The sequence below is a fragment of the Tribolium castaneum genome, chromosome 1, assembly GCF_031307605.1.
Source record: "Tribolium castaneum strain GA2 chromosome 1, icTriCast1.1, whole genome shotgun sequence".
Taxonomy (NCBI): domain Eukaryota; kingdom Metazoa; phylum Arthropoda; class Insecta; order Coleoptera; family Tenebrionidae; genus Tribolium; species Tribolium castaneum.
Genome location: NC_087394.1, coordinates 36,198,785 through 36,217,801, shown reverse-complemented (window position 1 = coordinate 36,217,801; position 19,017 = coordinate 36,198,785). Strand labels below are relative to the sequence as shown.

General features: G+C 32.6%; 1 protein-coding gene across 2 annotated transcripts; it reads right to left on the bottom strand.

Moving 5' to 3' along the window:
• Positions 1-1,275: 1,275 nt before the first annotated feature.
• MYPT-75D (Myosin phosphatase targeting subunit 75D) lies at positions 1,276-18,824 on the bottom strand. 2 transcript variants are annotated; one of them, XM_962260.4, is made up of 8 exons: positions 18,596-18,824; positions 11,912-12,187; positions 6,972-7,173; positions 6,671-6,914; positions 6,154-6,279; positions 6,026-6,101; positions 5,750-5,964; positions 1,276-2,279 (listed from the first exon to the last, which is right to left on the bottom strand). In XM_962260.4, exons 2-8 carry the CDS (start codon positions 12,141-12,143, stop codon positions 1,812-1,814), a joined length of 1,563 nt encoding a protein of 520 aa, XP_967353.1. In that variant the 5' UTR covers positions 12,144-12,187; positions 18,596-18,824; the 3' UTR covers positions 1,276-1,811. The 2 variants fall into 2 exon arrangements, with proteins under 2 accessions (XP_967353.1, XP_015838089.1); XM_015982603.2 differs by lacking the exon at positions 18,596-18,824 and adding an exon at positions 13,728-13,829.
• Between the last annotated feature and the right edge of the window lie 193 nt (positions 18,825-19,017).

Here is a 19,017-nt window from a genome sequence, read left to right as displayed (position 1 = left end):
CAATAAATTTTGAGACTCTCCTTTCCTAATTACAGACATTTTGTTAATTTATCTCGGACTGCAGTTGCAAAATAAAAATTAACAACAAAAAATTGTTGACCGTCTGATTACTAATAATCACTATAAGTCGAAATTTATTGGAGATGATGCAAGTTTTTATTTTGATTTTTGTTTTGTGTTGTGCAAAAGTCAGGTAAGGCGAGACTTAATAAATAACCATCAAAAAAATTCTAAATAAATCAAAAGGTCAAAGATTAGTGCTGAATTAATCTCCAATTAACGAAGATATCATAGGAAGTTAACATAAGATTAGAAATGTAATAAAGCTTCTATTTATAGAATTAGGAGAACAAAATAAAAAATGTATGAGGTAAAAATCGGTTTTCCGAGATTCATAAATTCTAGTAAGGTAATAATAAATAACATGAGTGCCAAGGATGAGTTATAGAGTAAATAGCTAATGCAATAAGGATGTAACACCATAAGCGATATAACACAGTAGCCTCATGCACGCAATATGTACTCGTATTAATATTTCAATTGTGATGTCTAGGAGAGTGATTAATGAATGTGAATTAGAGCCACATGCACGATGTGACTTTAATCAGTGGTTAATTTTTGAGGCGGCCAAAGAACTGTGAATAAATTGGTGGAAATTGTTTTAAAAATTTACGCCAGTGGCTAGCCGTCATAAAAATGACCAGACAGGGAACGACTGTTTACGAAATTTATCGCAGCAGAAAATCAAAATATGTATTCACAGTTGTCATATTATTTAATTAGGATTTTTACGAAACGGGTCAGGTTGTATCCCACTTGCGAAAGATTTTTTTTGGTTATCCTTAATAAATAAAAATATAATAAAATCAATATTGCGTTATTGTTATTATTTTCAATGGAAAAAATCATAAATATTATGACTGCTTTAATATTTGTAATAATAAACTGATAGGCAATTAACAAAATGCAAACAATCCACTGTGAATTTACCTACCTTCAAAAAAATCAAAAAAAAAAAATTTCAAAAAACTCGTCGCTCTGGCAAAGTTTTTTTGTCTTTATGTAATTTTTCCCTTAAAAGTACATCTACATCGCTTTTTTGTGATTTTATTATTTTTTGGCCGATTTTCCGAATTGCCAAAATAAAAAATTGTAATTTGGCGCCCCCTTCTGTTAGATTAAAAAGCCGCGACGAATCAAGAAGGCTATGAAAAACGAGTGTTATGTCCGTCAGATGTCGCTAGGATCAGGGATGCAAATAAAGTAGGAATCAAGTCGGCACAACAAAATAAAATTTATTCTAGGAAAAATTTTGATACAAAATTCATTATAACGTTTGTAATTTGTATAATGTAACAACTAGTAGTTTTAAATAAAAATTAATTTATACACTAATCTACGAATAAATAACAAATAAAAAGTTATGTACACCAGTTTCGGCTATGCAGTTGAAGTACTCATCATATTTACATACATAATTATTGCTATAAATTAAATTAAACAAAAAAACAATATCATGATTTAGCGTGTGTTATTTTATTTTAAACGAAATTAAGGCCTCGTTTAAAAACTGAAATTTGTGAACTTGGTAAAATAGGCACTTGACAGTACAACAAACGAGTCTTTTGTTGAATACAAAAAGGAAGTACAAATAGAATAAGAACCGTCTTAAAAAATATTAAGTAGTAGTAATAACGTCTCTAAAATACGAACACCAATCACATTAAATTAAGTACATGCTTTCGCTTAGGCAAAACGACTCTTATCACAAGTTTGGAATGTAAACTTTAAAAAATACTGTCAGTACTTTACTACTGGACAACACAGCACCTCTTGGACTTGGCATAGCCAACGTTTTCCTCGGCAGTCTCTCCAGTGAATCGGACGATATCTGCAGTGACAGGACTGGGACTAGTCTCATCTGTGATGCTTCCCATTGGCGATGTAATGCTGTTAACATCTGAAGAATTGTTCCGAATTTGCATCCGCTGTTTCTTCAAGTCGGCCAAAGTGCCGTTACCGTTAATAGTGACCACCACGTGAACAGTCACTTTTCCGTTGACGTCAGTCGTATAGGAATTTTCTTTAGTGTCCATCACATGATTTTCCAGCATTGAATCGTTGTCTTTTCCTTCGGGAGCTTTCCGGTTTTCGATTATTTGCAAAGCTGTCGAGTCCTCTTTCACCGGCTCAGGGTTGTTGTTTGTACTGTACGGGGGCGACTTGTTATTGTTGACAGGGGGCTGGATAGGGGGGCTGGGCTCCGAGGTGTCCAAACCCTTTTAAAAAACAATCAAACTTGATTTGGAGGCCAATTAACGGAATTTAAAATTAAGTTTGGATTGTGATCTATAGCGCCAGCTTTTAACATTAAAGCTCGAAGCTTTTAAAAAAAAACTGACACACTATATATTTTTTGATGTAGACTTCAATAACTATGTTTTAGGAGTAAAACTTGTTGCTTCAACATACTTTACGTTTGAGGATTTTGGACGTTTTTTTGACAAAATTTTGCAAAATATTTGTGTTTCAGGTTGAAAAAGTGCTGAAAGGCTTTGAGAAAAATTGTCTTTTTTGAGCCAGTTTGTGTTTTTTTATTTTGAATTTGGCGATTTTGAGTTTCTGACTGAAAACATGGTCAAAAACTTTGATAGTTCAAAGTAATGCAATAGTGTGCTAAATTTAGTAGTTTTTGTGAAAAAAACCTTGAAAAACGAGACGAATTTAACAATACTTTGGATATTTTTTATTATTTGCAACTAAAAATACACCAAATGTGGTGATTTTTTTAAATGAAATTCCGTAAAAATTACGGGTTTTTTAGTCAAAGTCGTACTGAAAATTATAAAAACTGAAGATTATGAAAAAATATTTCATTATTCTTAGATTTAGGCACCAGCAGAGTAAAAAATGTGAAACTAAAAATACTATCTTGTGGGAAATGTTATCAGCTTTAATTAATAATGATTTTGATCGGTTTGCCGGCATGCACTTACTTTATACGACAAACACACGATCGTATTTTTCTTTTTCTTCATTCTCCCAAGTGCACGTTTTACCACGGAACAGACTCACAAACTGCGTAAAGTAAACAGAATTTTTCGTAGAATTATACAACTTGAATTTCACTCGAGGAATTTATTAAATTCATAGCGCACACGAGGCAAGACTCCGAACATTTCTATTGCTGTTTCTTCTATAACTTTCGTGTTATTCCATATGTTCAGTGATAGGAAATAATGAAATTCCGCGCTTGATTTCTATAAATGAAAAATGATTTTGTTTCACGATAACATCACGATGATATAAATTAAGAAGACTTGATGGATTCGGTGAAATCGTTTGAACGATTACTTGATTTCGTTATGCGCGCATTTGTTGTTTTTAATATAAAAAGTAAAAGTCGCTTGACATAAGAAATTACATGTATTTATGTTATGATTAACATTAGTTACACGCTGTTGGGATTGCATTTGGCAATGGCGATTGCATTAATTGCAGTGTGCATTCAAAATAAATAAAGAGTTCATGAATATGTGATTTACGCTAAATACCGACAAAATTTAAAATTGTAATAAATTGCTTAATTAAGTTTGTAAAAACACCGCGGGCAATTAGTAAATAAAAAATTATATTCATCAAAAAAACATGTAATAATTATTATGGATATTTTTTAATTAACAAAAGCATCATTTGTGATAAAATAAATCAGGCCAGTTGACCGGCCAAAGCAAATATTGTATTTTGCAAACAAAGATTTATTATCGTTGGGATATTTATCATTCTCTGCTACATGTCTGATGTAATATAGCGAAAAGTCACACTAGGGTACGGCGGCTTGTCAACAAATGATGATGAGTATATTTTTATAAAGAAGGATGATGTAGCTCACGTTAGGCTAATTCTTCCAGAAGAAAACAAAATTATCCTCGAACCTTTTAATCACTTAACTCAAAAAAGACCGTTAACTGACCGCCCACGTGCTATCGGAAAAACTTGCCCTCTTTTAGACGCTGATTGGTGATTACTTTGCTCGCTGATTGAATTATGTCTTACAAAAGTCAGCACAGACGCAATTTGTGTTAATTGGACTTTTGGTAAACTTCATTGTATTTATTTTCCCGAATCGAATCTTAGTAAACTTCATTTAATAAAATATTTGCGCTGGTGAGTTTTAAGGCCAAAGTTCATGTTGGGTTATACAATCGATTACATGCAAATAACTCAGTTATGAACGTCTGAAATTTTCATGCAATCTGATTGCAGAAGAAAGTACATTGAGTGAAATGATTTTTACACAACTGAAAAGTTAATTATGTATAATGTGTTGCCTGAATTAACGAAGACAATTTCAAGTTATAACAACATAAACAAGCGAAATCGAATTTCTACGAGTTCAGTGATGTAAATTTATATCAAACTGGCACACAAGCGTCAAATCCGCTTTAAGTTTAATGTTGGTCGCACACTCAGAATACTGAACTAAAAGGGACAGTAAAACATATTAAACTCAAATTAAACTAGACAGAATGCGGAAAGTCAAGAGAAACGCAAAAAGTCTAAATTTAAAGTTAAAGGTAAAGTTTTATACTGAGAGCTAAAAGAGAGTTAAAATATTTTTTAATTGCAATATTTTATTATATCCAGTGTCATCCGAAAACAAACGATGTTTGTTTTGTACAAGAACACGTAAAAAAATGACACTAGCCTCACAATTATTGTTTGCTTAAGTTTTGAATATTTATTTAATTCTTCATTTTTACAATTTTTTTAAGTATTTTTTGCACAAATTAACACATAAGAAATAATACAATGTGTTCAAAAATGGTTGTTCATCAAATCAATGTGTAACTTGATGAACAATCATTTTTGAACAGTGTGTATATTTTTTGCAATTACAAAATTAATCCATTAATTAATTTAAGGAATCGTAGAGAAATTCTGGAAAAAATGAAATCATCTAAATAGAAAAATTTTGTCCAAATAAATTCATTCGCATTTTTTGACTTTTTGACTTTATAAAAAATTAATTAACAAAAAAACAGTGACACTGATTTTGGCCTTGGCTTCAAAAAAATCTTACATTGTAGGCATTTGTCACCTTTATTACTAAATAAATAATTAAAAGTACAGACACATCTTTTATTTTTTCTGTCAAAGGCACTCAAACATAAAATAACAAACAGTTTTCATAATTCTTTAGTCAAGTACCTTCGAGTAATTATATTAATTATTGTGAATTTTATTTGGCAAATCGAATTACGTAGATGTAGGTAATTGTAATTATAATTAACCAAAAAAACATATCACAATGAATATTTTAAAATGTTAGATTTGTATAAAACAAATAGGCTTAAACTTTCCATTTAGAAAAAAATAAAAAATAAAAAAAATTGCGATACGATTTTATTACGAATTTTACACTGAAATCTCTCAAAATCTACACTTGTAATTTTAGGTCCAATATTATAAGACCTGGGCCATAAAAACCGTCCCGAGTTTATTGAATCGAAACTGTTTTCCCAGACAAACAAAAGATCGTGTTTCCTTCGCTTTCAAAGTTCGGGAGTTCGTGTAAACGTAAATTAATAAAATTTTCATCGGTTCATTCAGCGATAGCTCGGCGTATATTTTAAAATACGATGTTCGTCCGGACTTGGCCGCCGGCAAAGCAAGCGAGAAAGGGTAGTGTTTACTCAAACGACTATCACTGAGTGACTGAGTGATTGCAAGTTCAAAATTGTCTCACCTTATTTTCGGCCTGCAGCCTAAGCCTGGCCTCCTCCACAGCATCCCTCCGTGCCGTAAGTCCTTTATCTCTCAGTGAAGTCCTCCGAACGGACTGCGTTCGTGTATTGCTCTGCGATCGCCTGACTTTCCTCTTGGCTTCCGCTTGTCTCTTAATCTCCTGTTCAGTCCTTAACTCCAATATACGTTCCTTAATTTCGGGATCCTCGCAAATGTCTGAAAGAGATGTGGATTAGTTTAAACCGTCCTATTCAGACTGACTTGAGTGTCCTCTCACCCGCCGGAGTCTCGTCGTGTTTGTTTTTGGCGTTGAGATCGGCTCCGGCTTGTGCTAACATTTCCAAAACTTCAACCTATAAAAGAATGAGTGAAAAGGCTTTTTGGGGGAATGGGGATGTTTATTACGTGGCCCCAACAAGCAGCAGCGTGTGACGGCTGCCAATCGTCCTTGTCCCGAACATCTGTCCGAACATTGTGGTCTAATAAAAATTCAACGACGGTTAAATAGCCATTTGCGGCGGCGATGTGGAGCTGCAATTAAACGGAAAAACGTTAACAAGGTTAAAACGGGTTCGAGGAAAGATTTTTTTCAAAATAAGAACATCACATCATAAAGTGTTTTATAATAGATTTTTTGTTATGCTCTTATTTTTTTTAATGTAGTTCGTCCACCAATTTCAAAAACTTATTAAAAGTGAGAGAGTTTTTCTTTTGAGTATAAAATATAAATACAGTAACACATAGTAAATAATATTTTTTTTAAGTAATAAAAGTAAATTTTGAATTGGGTACTAGGCCTTTGAAAAAACTGTAATGCTAACTTAGGTGATTAAATTTTCCGTAAAAAAGCAGCAAGACATTGCGACAAAACGCCCCATTTCGGTGAAATGTGCTTGCCTTAATTGAAAATTAATTAACTTACCGGTGTGGCCCCTTGCGAGTCGTACGCTTCCAGATCTCCCCCACTGGAAGCAATTTTCCTGCAATCGGCCAACATTTGTTTTTCGGTGGCTGCTCTCGTGTCGTCTATCAACTGTTGAGTGACTCCCCGTTTGGCCATTTCTCCCTCGATATAATCTAAAGCTGCTTCGTCTTCGCAAATATCATAGGGCATATTTCCGTCGGCGTTGACGGCGAGCAAATTTGCGCCTCGAGATATGAGAATTCTGCAATGTGGATGGAATGTAGTGACGATAATTAATTTTCGAAAGGATTTTTTTTACCTGACTAATTTTAAATGACCGCACGTCGCGGCGGCATGTAACGGCGTCCATTTTTCGCTGTCTTCGGCGTTTACGTTGGCGTTGTATTCCAGAAGGAGAAGGAGCATGGCTTCGTTGTTGTCAATGCAGCATTGGTGCAAAGCTGTCAAGCCGTCTTCGTTGCACGAATCTGGGCTCACACCCTTCATGAGGAGTCGTCTGACTAAAAAAAATATCATTTCTGTTAAAGTTTCATCACAAAACTTTGGCTTTTGTTCAAATTTAACAGGAACTGTAACAATTTCAAGAGATTTCAAGATCGTAATATTTTAGTGGTGATTAGAAAATAAAGTCCAATTAAAATCATTTGTTAGAAAATGACGTTGTAATAGCTGCCAATTTTATGGCAATCCAATTTTCTACTACAATATAAATTTGAAAAATAATCCGAGTTTTTTTGTGAGCTTTCGGCACTCGGCTGGCGCCTCGTGCGTCAAGATTCTCACTCGCACGATATCACTCACTTTCCACACTCGCTATGTAATATACAATTATATTGATACTTCTACATCTAATTTTTCCTTGCGTTTTCCCTTTAATAATGTTTATTTTTAATTCGTGAAATGTTTATAGATTTTTTTTATAAATTGCTCCTGTTTCGTTTAAACGTACCGTATCGTTAACTTTTTGACCGAAAATTCCTATTCTTATTAAATTATTTTCTTGGCTTTGAATGTTCTTTAAAGTAAGTAAAATTTCTGGCAAAAAAATCATATCTTTTGGAGAAAATTTATGGAAATAATCCCTTTTTAATTGTTTCTAGCATATCTTTTTTAATAATAGTCACTACGCTATGACGCTTAAAACATTTTTTTTAATGGGACACCTTTTTTAAAAGAAAATTTCGCATGTACTAGAGTATCTACAAATTCTGACAATTAATTCTCAATTTATCGACACCGAGATTACGCTCAGAGAATTATCCCAACTAATATTTTGCGAAAAATTGCTTTCGTTTTTCCTGGGTTTAGGCACGTTCCGAATTCCATTTTCAGGATAAATAAAATCAGATTAAATTTACATTTTTATCGCCATAGAAACAAACCATCTAAAACTCCCAATTACCTTCCCGAGCTTTTAATCCTGAAAACTGAAACTTTTCGCACTTGTGTATAGTTTTATTAAATATACAGATATTATATGGCAACGACAAAGTATTATTTAACATGTTTTTTTAGAAAATCTGTCTGAAAGTACTTAGGTACTTATTTTTTTCAGGAAATAATACTGAAAAACAGTTTTTAGATTTCACTTTCAGTATTCAGTTTGAAATGTAGGGCAATTAAATTAGGGTGTTTGATACGTAGAAAGGGTGCGACTATAATGTTAATGAATTAGAAAATATCATGTAATTATTGATGTTATCACGTAACCATTGTTAAATTTTTACAAACCCCGTGAAATGACCAGTCATTGTTCGTCCCAATTGTGACTAAAACTTTCTTTACTTTACTTGGAAACTGTTTGGCATAAAATCAATTAAATCCTTGTGCAGAGAATGACAAAACTTTTTCTTCGAAATTTCAGGTCGACAACATAATACACGCTAGTGTTTGTAAAACCCAACTAATAAATAATTCAAAACTAAATTAATTTTCCTAGATACACCTTGTAGTACTTTTCGTTTAGTGAGATTTGTTTGCAGATTAAACTTTCAGTTTAAGTAAATAATGTATGAGATTAAAACTTCAATTTTCATTGTCAGCTGAGCTCAGCAGTTTAAAATTTTATCCTCTTGAAATTGGTTGAATCGAATTAAACTTGCAGAAATACTTCAATATATCCACGAGATGATTAATTAAAATTAAAAATAAGCATTTCCCTGATGTTGAAAAAATTAATATCTCGGAAATTGTAACGAAAGGAGCGTCATTTGAAATCCCTGCTGAATACCTCTTTAAAGTTTGCAGTACGGTAATGGGCTATTCGCAAATTTCACTTTCAATATCGTCAGAAGCTTAAAATTTTATGAAGGCAATTGGAACAAATTCCCTCGTTGAAGTTCGACCGATATTTGTAAATGCTCCCATATTTTTATAATTCAACTACATTTCATAGAAGAATTAACTTCAAAGCGATCCCATTATATTGTTAATAATTCTACTAAACTATTTTCAACAACTTTGTTAATTAATGTTGTGTTAGTTGATATTGATATTTGAAACTTGCAGAAATGAATCACTTGAACTGGAAAGATAATATTTCATTATTGGCTAGTGTTTTAATATAATTTGATGGAATAAATCGATAAAGGTGTTCCATTCGTTCTATTTTAGCTTCGCCATCCTGATTTAATCTGATCAAGATATTTTTAAGAACAAGCGAAATCGTAAGATGTTTTTTATTCATAAGTATTTTGTGTACATTTAATTAACAAATAATAAAAAAGCCATAAAATCTGTTTACACATTCAGTGATGATTCCATTACTTAATTAAAAAATCGGGAGGCTAATGAATTAAATTCCGAATGATTTTACTCTATTTGCAGTACAAGTTCCCAAGTTAATTGTTAATTTTCTCAAGGACCAGATGAAAGCTATTGTTTGGTATGGACTATAGCAAGGATAATTAGCAGAATAGTTAGTCGATCCCAGATATTCCAACTTTGCTAATTTTAGACACAGTTTGATAAATTAATCTTTCAATTTTCAAAATAAATCGCCACATGTTATCACATCCTTAATCATGAACGCTTTATTTTGGTTTTCTTGTTTTATTTATCTTGAAACATTACAAATTCCCACAGAACCGAACTTGAACCGTGTCGACCTTTCTTATTCAGTCAATGGCAATCTTTTTGTAAAGATTTTTCAAATATGTGAAATTCCGGCGAGGAACAAAAACACGTAATGTTGGTTTTAATCAATTAAGCGGCATTTAATGTACAACATTCCAATCAGTACACTTTGATTTTTCAGTGTTGCGGTCACATGACCCAGTTAACGAACGTTCCTGCAACGTTGCGCCTGTTACGAGGGTGTTACAATCGAAAAACAATAAAAACACAAAATAATAACGCGCTGTATTGTCTCCCAGACCATTATTTTTGATGAGAACGCGACACATTCCAAGAAAAAATTGTACTCGGAATTTCCGACAATCCTCCAAAAACTAACACGTCAACGATTCGGTTAATCAAATGAACTAAGTTAATTAAAATGCCGTGAACAAGCATCTCGCCATTGTTTCGATCACGTCTCTTGTTTCAGTTAATTCAATTTTGTGCTTCATTAAATCTTCACGTTATTTTTTGAACGCGCGCTTAACGAGATGCGAACGAAGACAGTGCTTTACCTGTTGAACAAATTTGTTTTAGGGAGTTTATACATGAATATGGATGAATCCACAAGCTGGGTTTAACTTTTCATCGATGTTGTAAAATGACGTCAAGCACAAATATTTATTAAGCCCATACCAGACCTCTCTGTATAAACAATTAGCTGGTTTTTCGAGACGGCATGCCGATTCGATAAAAATAAAACGTAAAGTGTAGGCGTAATTAATTTTTTATTTTCTCCGATCCGGAAAAAAAACGTTTACTCGCCTCAAACAAGAGTTGGTAAACAGAGGGCAAGAGGAAAGCAAACAAGGCAGTCATCGATCAGTGCGGATGGATATAAATATAATTGTATCATTCCAGCTCGAAGACTCCAAAATACAAACAGAAAATTGAAAAAAATTAATAACCAGAAACCGTAATCGCGGTCTGGAATCCTGTTGAATGCTTTTAAAACTTTCAAAGTCTCGTTAGCATATTCCAGGGTGTGAAAATAAAATTAGATAAAATTTGTAGCGTCATTAGCGGCGGCTGGAAAATTGTCAAGAACAAAGTGTTTCACTGAGAAAGCACACTGAAAACTGGAATTTCAGCAACGTTTATCTCATGCAAATGAGCGAGATCAAATCAAATCTTAACGACCTTCGATTTCTCCTTGGCTGATACCATATCATCTCTTCATATGGATTATTGTAGCCAACTGTCACATTGAATTAAGCAAATCGCTCGTTTAAAAGCACAAAAATTAAAAAAAAAATTCGTAACCATAACTCAAAATTTTCAAATGAAATCAAAAGCCAGTTCGTTATAGGAACTTTTTGTTGGCATTGAAAAATTCATTAGCTAACGCTTTTTTCGCATAAGTTGTCATGAAAATGTGAGTACAATGGCTAATCCAAAAATTTTCAAAAAATCATAAATATTTCGAAAACGACTAAAGCTGATGAAAATCCCCTTCGAGAAATCCAAAAACGCAGTAAAAAACATATCTTCCTATTTAAATAAGAAAGTTGATAGCGACTTCCAGAATAAGCCTGTATAAGTAATTTTGATAAGAATTACACGTAACTGTATAAAATTATCTAATCAAAGCAGCCAGTCGGGTTTTGAAAGTAAACCTGCTTTGATTTTATAACAGCTTAATTTACCCGCCAAAAGAATTAGTTCAAGTGTAATTGGGTGTAATAATTTAACGACTTAAGTCGGTGGTAGGTGGATAATTTTATTCCGATTGGAAAGTGTTTTCTCTTCCTAAATCTGGACAAAGAAAGCTGCCTCAAGTTCATTACCAACTTTTATCAAAGTAAAATTTTTCGCAAATTAGAGCCAAGCCGAGAATCCTTATTTTAAATTTAAATTCCTGTAAAAACATGAACTCTAAGCCGACAATGCAAATACTTGCAAATCTGAAATTGTTTTTCTTGGTTATTCTTTCTCATTATCATCGACATAATAAACCCTGTAATTTCAGGAATTCTTCGTGTTGGAAGTAGGTGGTGAATATTTTCTCTTAATTAATAGTAATCAGCATTCAAACATCAAATTAATTTTAATTACAGGTAATCGATTAAAAGCAGGGCCTTATCTCAGTTTAATTAAACACTTTTTAAAATTTATTATTACCTTCATCGATGTCATTCCTCGCTGCCGCTTCCAGAAGCACAACACTGTCGTTAAAAAAAATACTCCTTTTGTTCGATTTCTGTTGTTTGGGCGTCTTCCTGTTGAACTCTTTCTCCTTTTGCAGCCATAGCTTGAGTTGTTGGTTTCTTCTTTTGCGTGCTAAGATTAGTCGTTCTTGTGTGGGCATCTGCTCAATGTGGGGCATTTCCTGGATAAGTTCGGAATGCTCCATTTTGGTGATAGTTTTTTTAAAAGGTCGGGAAATCACATCAAACCCTGCAAGTGAAAATTATTTTACTAAGGGACGTTCACTGCCGCTTTCACATACTGTCCGGAACGGAATAAACGCAAAACTCGAGACATGGGCTAAAGCAAGAGAGCCAATTAAAAAGCGGCCAAATACGCAACGACTATACGTTTTCATTAATTATGAAGAACAATACGGGTGTCAAATAAAAATATTGGCCGGGCCGGGATTTTAATTTCAATGTGTGGCCAAGTAATGTAAAGGGGTTCATGTTTCGTGCCAAAGTTGGGGCAAAGCATTAACTTATCCATTTGGTTTACAAAGTTCACAGACCTAATTCTCGACCTGCCACAGTAAATTGGCGTGCGATTTAGATCTTTCGCCGCCTTCACTTTGCAGTATTTTGCGCGAACTGCGGTTTTCTCAGAAACAGACAATAATACCATAATGAAATTTCGGAAATTTTTCAAAAAAGGAGGATTATTTCGTTGAAAAATATAAACTTAACATTCACTGAAACAGAACTTGAACCAGATTGAGAGAGAAAAGTTGGTCCTACAAAAAGTGGATCGGAAGAACTCGATTCATAAAATAAAATCAACATTTTCTGGAACAATGTTTCTAAAAAATTGACTTGGAAATAATTACGTGCGATTAAGGCTTTGGAATAAGTTTTTTTAAACCTGGGCTTTCAGTGCAGGGTTAAAAAATCCAGGTTACCTAACCGCGGTTAACTCAACCAAAATTTTAATCTTGAGTATATTCAAGTGCTGGTAATAGTTTGGTACAATTTTCTGGCGACATCGAACGCACTAGGATTTTAAATGGGTTTTAATTGTTAGATGTTTTTCTAACAAATTTCTCATGCTTCATATAAAATAACCACAAATACATAATAAATATAATTCCACGAAAAAATGGTATCAGGGAAAAAAGGAACGAAATATGTAGGCAGTTAAACACTCTGTATGAGGTAAAAAAAGAAAGCTTGGTCACCCCTTACAGTTTTTTGGTTATCTTGACCATCAAATTAGCGCCGGTTAAAGCACTGAAATAAAATAGTAACAATATTTTTTTTGGCTTTGAATCAAAGTACCTATTTTTCTCTATTAAAGAAAAACGCTGACATGTTTCACGTCTTATAAATATTGCAAACTTGAATTCATAAGCAGAGTCATTTCATCAAAAATTTAATCGAAAGAATGGTCCTATAAATGAATTCATGATTAATTAATGGCCTTCTGTGACAGCACAAGATAATTTGTTTTGGCAAAAGCCGCTTTTGTCGTAATTTTGTTGCCAGTAGCACAGCTTAAATATTTACACCCCATTTACGCCCCTCGTTAATTGAAAATAAGAAAATAAAACTTCCTTTGTAAAACAAACAATTGTTACATACAACAATTACAAGTCACTTCCGGTTATCTTGTCGAGATAAAACAACATGTTGTAGACCATTCAATATTGCGGTTAGCAACTTTTTCCAGTTACATAAACCCACGTGTCAAAACTCCGTAGACATTTCAATTTTAGATATGATATGAAAAATGGAGGCAAACTAAAACTCACAATGATTTATAATATTTTAGCTTATTTGACGTCACCACCATCACTAGGAAAAAATACTCCACCAATAACTTAATCAATTCGCCGACAAAATGATTTGTTAATGAAAATATTTTATCTGTGTTGTCACGAATTATTATTATCGTTTTCAAAGTATGCCACTAAGTATTAACGGTATTATCAGTCGTCTGATAATTGAATTATCCTTGTTAACACTTTGGCGGTTGCGAAACAATTCCACGATTATTAAAAATATTGTCATTTTTATGTCAGCCATGCATGTTCAATAACATTTCTTCCGGATGACCTTAAACCCGTATAATTAACTCAGAGAGCGAACAATTTCACAAAACTGGAAACTGCGCTAAAAATGAATAAATAAATAGCGAGAGTCGGTGTTCAAACGGGGAATTTGATTAAAAAATTACAAAGGATAGAACACTCCTTTGGGCGTCTTTGAGCAGCGATATGAATTTTGGATGACACAATGAGCTTTAAGTGACGAGACGAGGATTTTCAGTCCTTTCACGAAACCATTCCTTGCTCCCGCATGTGATCATCCTTATCAATTTTTTAACCTTTTCTTTGTTTGCTTCTTCCGGTATTAGAAATAAAATCGACCGAATTTCCAGGATTTACAGTTCTTCCGAAACCGCTCTATCTGTTCCAATATCGTTTACGTTGATAAATTGCTGCGGTTTTTACTGGAGATTATCTATTTCAGAGATTTTTATCGCAATGACAAATGGGGTGCACAAATTAAACGCAAATTTCGCCAAAAAGTTTATAACATTTTCTCAAAACTGACCAACTAAGACACTGAAACACTTAACTTAAAAACAAAGAGCTAAAATATTGAGAAAATAAAAGTCTGAATTAGCGGATTGCTAAAAATCTGTGAGACTGGAACTCTGAAAAACTTAACTATCAAAAAGAAACGAGTAAAAACTATAAAAGTTAAAAATAAATAAAATAAAAAACTGTCTGACAAAATTTTAAACTAAAAAGCTGAAATGGTGACAAAATAAAATCGGAGACAGTGAAACACTGAAAAACTAAATGACTGAAAACGTGTTTAAAAAACTACGAGAATACAGCATTGTGCGAAGTTAATAAATGAATGAAAAACAGATAGAAACAAAAACTATAGAACTGAAAACTGGCGAATTTTGAGTTAATTACAATTAATTATCTTAGATATCTATCGATTTGCTGAATATTTTTAAGCACCTGTAAGTCATAGTTTCGCATAGTTTTTAGCCAAATGCTAATATAAGGTCGTCACCTTGACAGTTGAGAAGAGTAGTTCTGTAACTGTTGCGTATTAATTTCTCTATAAATCCGTGAAATTTCCGTTACCAGAAACATTCTCGCTTTGCCACAATTTTTCATTGTCTCTATTTCCAAGCATCAAAATGGAATTTTTTGATTTGTAGATAGGTATGGAATTTATTAAACTTATTATTAGCGACCATCGAAATGGATCTAATAATAGATTAGAAAGTAGTGTATAATATAATTCAAAAAAACGCACGACAATGTTTAGATCACCTTGAAACAAACAAATCAGTTGCACTTATTTGCATTCGACATATTATTTTGTAACAGTGGAAAAGTGAGAGGTGTCGGATCCGGGAAGAATCACTTTTTTCATCGGATTTATTTGGTATTAGCGAACGGAGATCTATTTGTTACATACTGAGATAAAAGTTTGCCATTCTTTACTGTTATTAATCCGATCACAAGCGGTGTTCTGTGAACTAGTATATCCAGATAAAGCTACAAATTACATCGGAATTATCTTATTGTTGACACTATGACACATCATTTAAATACGAAATTCAATCAACCGGAATGATATTTCATAAATCAATTTCTGTGTCCTAAACAAATATTTTCCAATAAAGAAAACTGAAAGCGAAATTCCCAACTCGTCTCGTTTGAGAAATGACCGAAATATAGTTTTTAACGTCGTAAATAACAGCAGCGTCTGAATTTTTTTCTAGTACTCGTACCAAAGTAATTTCCGCTGGGAAAATCTTTTTTACTGGAATAAAAACGTCATGTAAAAATGCCACAATGTTAATGACACTATATTCAAAATTAAAATTCATCAAGTTGAATGCCCTCTGACATTTAAACAATGTTTTACTTAAGATACCGCAGATAAATAACAATAGTGGTATACCAGAAAAATCAAATGAGAGTGTAGGAAAGGAGAAAGTGACATTTTATTAAACAATATAAAAATACAATGAATAATGTAACATGTAAATCACACAACCAAATAAAAAAATCGTTTAGAACCAAAATATGCACTGTGCCAATAAGCGAATAAATGTTGATTAATTTTATTACAACTATTTTTAGTAACACGACTCGGGAGGGGTAATACATCACTGGAGATTACATAAATTCCATTTTTAGCAAAGTGACACTATTGCAAATCCAACTTTCTACTTCAGCTTTGTGAAAATTTTTAATCTAAATGTTACAGGTTAATTACACGCTGCATTTACGATCGATGGTGATATATTGCAGTTAACGGTGGTTTAACGTAATTTGCTCTATCTAGAATTGGACAAAGTGTCACAACGGGATTAACTGGAAAATTACTTAAACACCCATAATTTCTTATTGCCCTAACTGTCTTAATTGTTACCACTCTCACACAGTGCACTTATTTCTAAAAATAATATTAATTGTCGCTGTTATACAAACCAATTCCGTGTTTACATAAAATCTAAACACAATGAAAGTGTTATTAGCGCAATCAATAAGGAACTTAATGTCTAGTAAGGTGTCAAGGATGCTCTTTACAATATATCCTTAAGGCTTGAAGTTGATGTCACTGACACAGACAGTCAATGCCATGTATTTGGTTTTCTTGTGGCAAGTTGCTAACCACGAGAGAAATCAAGCTCTTTATCAAATGCATTTCATTTTTACTTTTTATACGCGAAATGATTTCAGCTCAAGATTAAATCCATCATTCAAAGTGCATTGACAGCTATCACAGTCTTTTCTTTGTAATTTTTCAAACGAGAGCCGCTTTGCGCATTTAGGTCGGCAATTAAAACGCAACAATAAAAATGATGTAAAAATCAAATTGCTACATGGATGTAAGCAACGTTAACAGCCACTGATCTTTTGATTTGCAATTTACGACAGAAAAACCAGTATTCCTAGTTAAATTTTATCAAAATAAGTCAATGATTACGGAGCAATAACAGCTGGGAAACTTTTGATAAGAAAATTTCAATACAATCTTAATTGCTGTTTTAATCAAGGTCTGATTTAATTGTTACAAAGGCAGGGTGAGTCAATTTCCTGATTCGTAATTATCTGCTAAAATTTTATTAGGAACTATTATTATTATTAAAAAGCGATTTTGATTCAATTAGTTACGTAAAAATCGAGCCGATTAAAAAAATACAAAGTGTGTCTACTAAGTCATTTTTACTGTATTTCAAAAACTACACACTTTTCTTAAAAACTTTTCTATAACTTCTTATAATAAATTTTTATTAATTAAAAATTTGCATTACAATAATAAATGATCGAAATTTTATGATTTCTGGTGCTTCTGATGTTTATAAGTGTGACTAAAAATTGCGATACTGAAACATTGAGAAACAAAAAAATTAATACTATAAAACTGTGAAACAGAAATTTTGAGACTAGAATACCTGAAAAATAGAGAGAAACTAAAAACTATGTACAATTAAATTATGAATAAAAAAATGAGTACAAAAACAGCTGAGAAACTTAAAAACTAACACCTAAACTATTGAGCTAAATACTGAATTTTTCCAAAATTCCTTATAATAAATATTTATTAATTAAAACATGTATTAAAATATTACATGATCGAATTTTTTTATAATTTCTGGTGCTTCTGATGTTTAATTATCTTTGCCTAAATTTCTAGTTTTTATTTAATTAATTATTTTTGGAGGTTAGCGCCATTTTTTACGTATTTTTTTTATAATAGTTAAGCATCGACATGAGAAATAATGTTTTGTGTAGCGACTTAATACTAATTAATATAAAAAATATACAGAAAGTAAAAGAGATTTAGATTTTTAAAAAGATCGATCCACACTTAACTTAGGTACTTAAGATATTATTAAAAGACATCCACTGAAGTAGCAAACATTCGCAATATCAAAAAGATAAAGAATTTTATCATGGAAATTTTGCCGAAAATTATCTACTGCATATATTGTAAAAACTGAGCATTATTTTTGTATAACCACATTTTACAAATATGTAATAATCGTTTTTAACTTTTTAATAAATGTTAGTATAATTTATTTCTGACTAATTAATCATTGGAAAGACTAGGACTTGCTTCGTCCCTCCAGTGACTACAAAACAATAACAATTTCTAAGATCAGAATGAATGAATCAAGAAGGTAGATGTCAAACTGGTATCGTGACGTCACGAGCAATTATTTTGCCGCTAACTGTACCGAACATCCGATTACAACAGTCCATAAATTACAAACAATTACAGGAACGATTAAAATGACAATAAAAAAATTAAAAAAAAATTGTATGTTACCAACAACTTTTTGGGAAGTTTTGGTGCCAGAATAATTTTTTTTACTGTACAACTCATAAAAAAATTCCTGTGGAAAAAAATACAAATAATTATTATCTCTGATCATGAATTGTAATCTTTGATACACTTGATAACTCGTCGAACGTGAGCAAACACAATAGCAAAAAGTTTGGAAAAGTTGATAAATCTCATAGTAAACAGCGTAAAGTCCGCACTGAAAGGCATTCAACCCTCACATGTATCGAAAAACAACCGGAAATGAGCACCGGAACGCTAAACAAAAATTTCAAAAAACTTTTCTCACCTTTCTAAACAGGTTAGCCGCATTTTTAAGTCCTACACATCGCAGTCGTCACTGAAAGTCCACATGTAATTTGAACGCACAGTTTTATCGACAATAATTCGCACATTTTTTTCGAATTTTCCACATTTTATCACAAAAACATCGCAGATGTGTACACCACAGTGCGTTGGAAGGAACGGTTTTCGGATAAGCTCCACTGCATTTTACGAGTTTACGTTCTTTCACCAACTACCTGCGCGAATCTACCGCGTCGATCAAGTCGCGCGCACCACGGGAGAGGAAGTGAGACCGTAAGGACTTCCGCTAGCTAGCAAAATATATCATTTTCTTAGAAACAACTCCCATTTCTAAAAATCACACTTCCGGTTTTTTTTGGCGAAAAAAATTGTAGTTGTGATGAAGACAATGGTTTTTGCAGTTTA

What these genes read in the sequence shown, in the direction of transcription:
- MYPT-75D (XM_962260.4), bottom strand. Translation starts at nt 12,143, where the DNA reads ATGGAGCATTCCGAACTTATCCAGGAAATGCCCCACATTGAGCAGATG. An exon ending in CTGCTGCTTGTTGGGGCCAC is followed by an intron (nt 6,102 to 6,153) that starts GTAATAAACATC and finishes ATTCTTTTATAG; the next exon opens with GTTGAAGTTTTGGAAATGTT. An exon ending in ACACGACGAGACTCCGGCGG is followed by an intron (nt 5,965 to 6,025) that starts GTGAGAGGACAC and finishes CATCTCTTTCAG; the next exon opens with ACATTTGCGAGGATCCCGAA.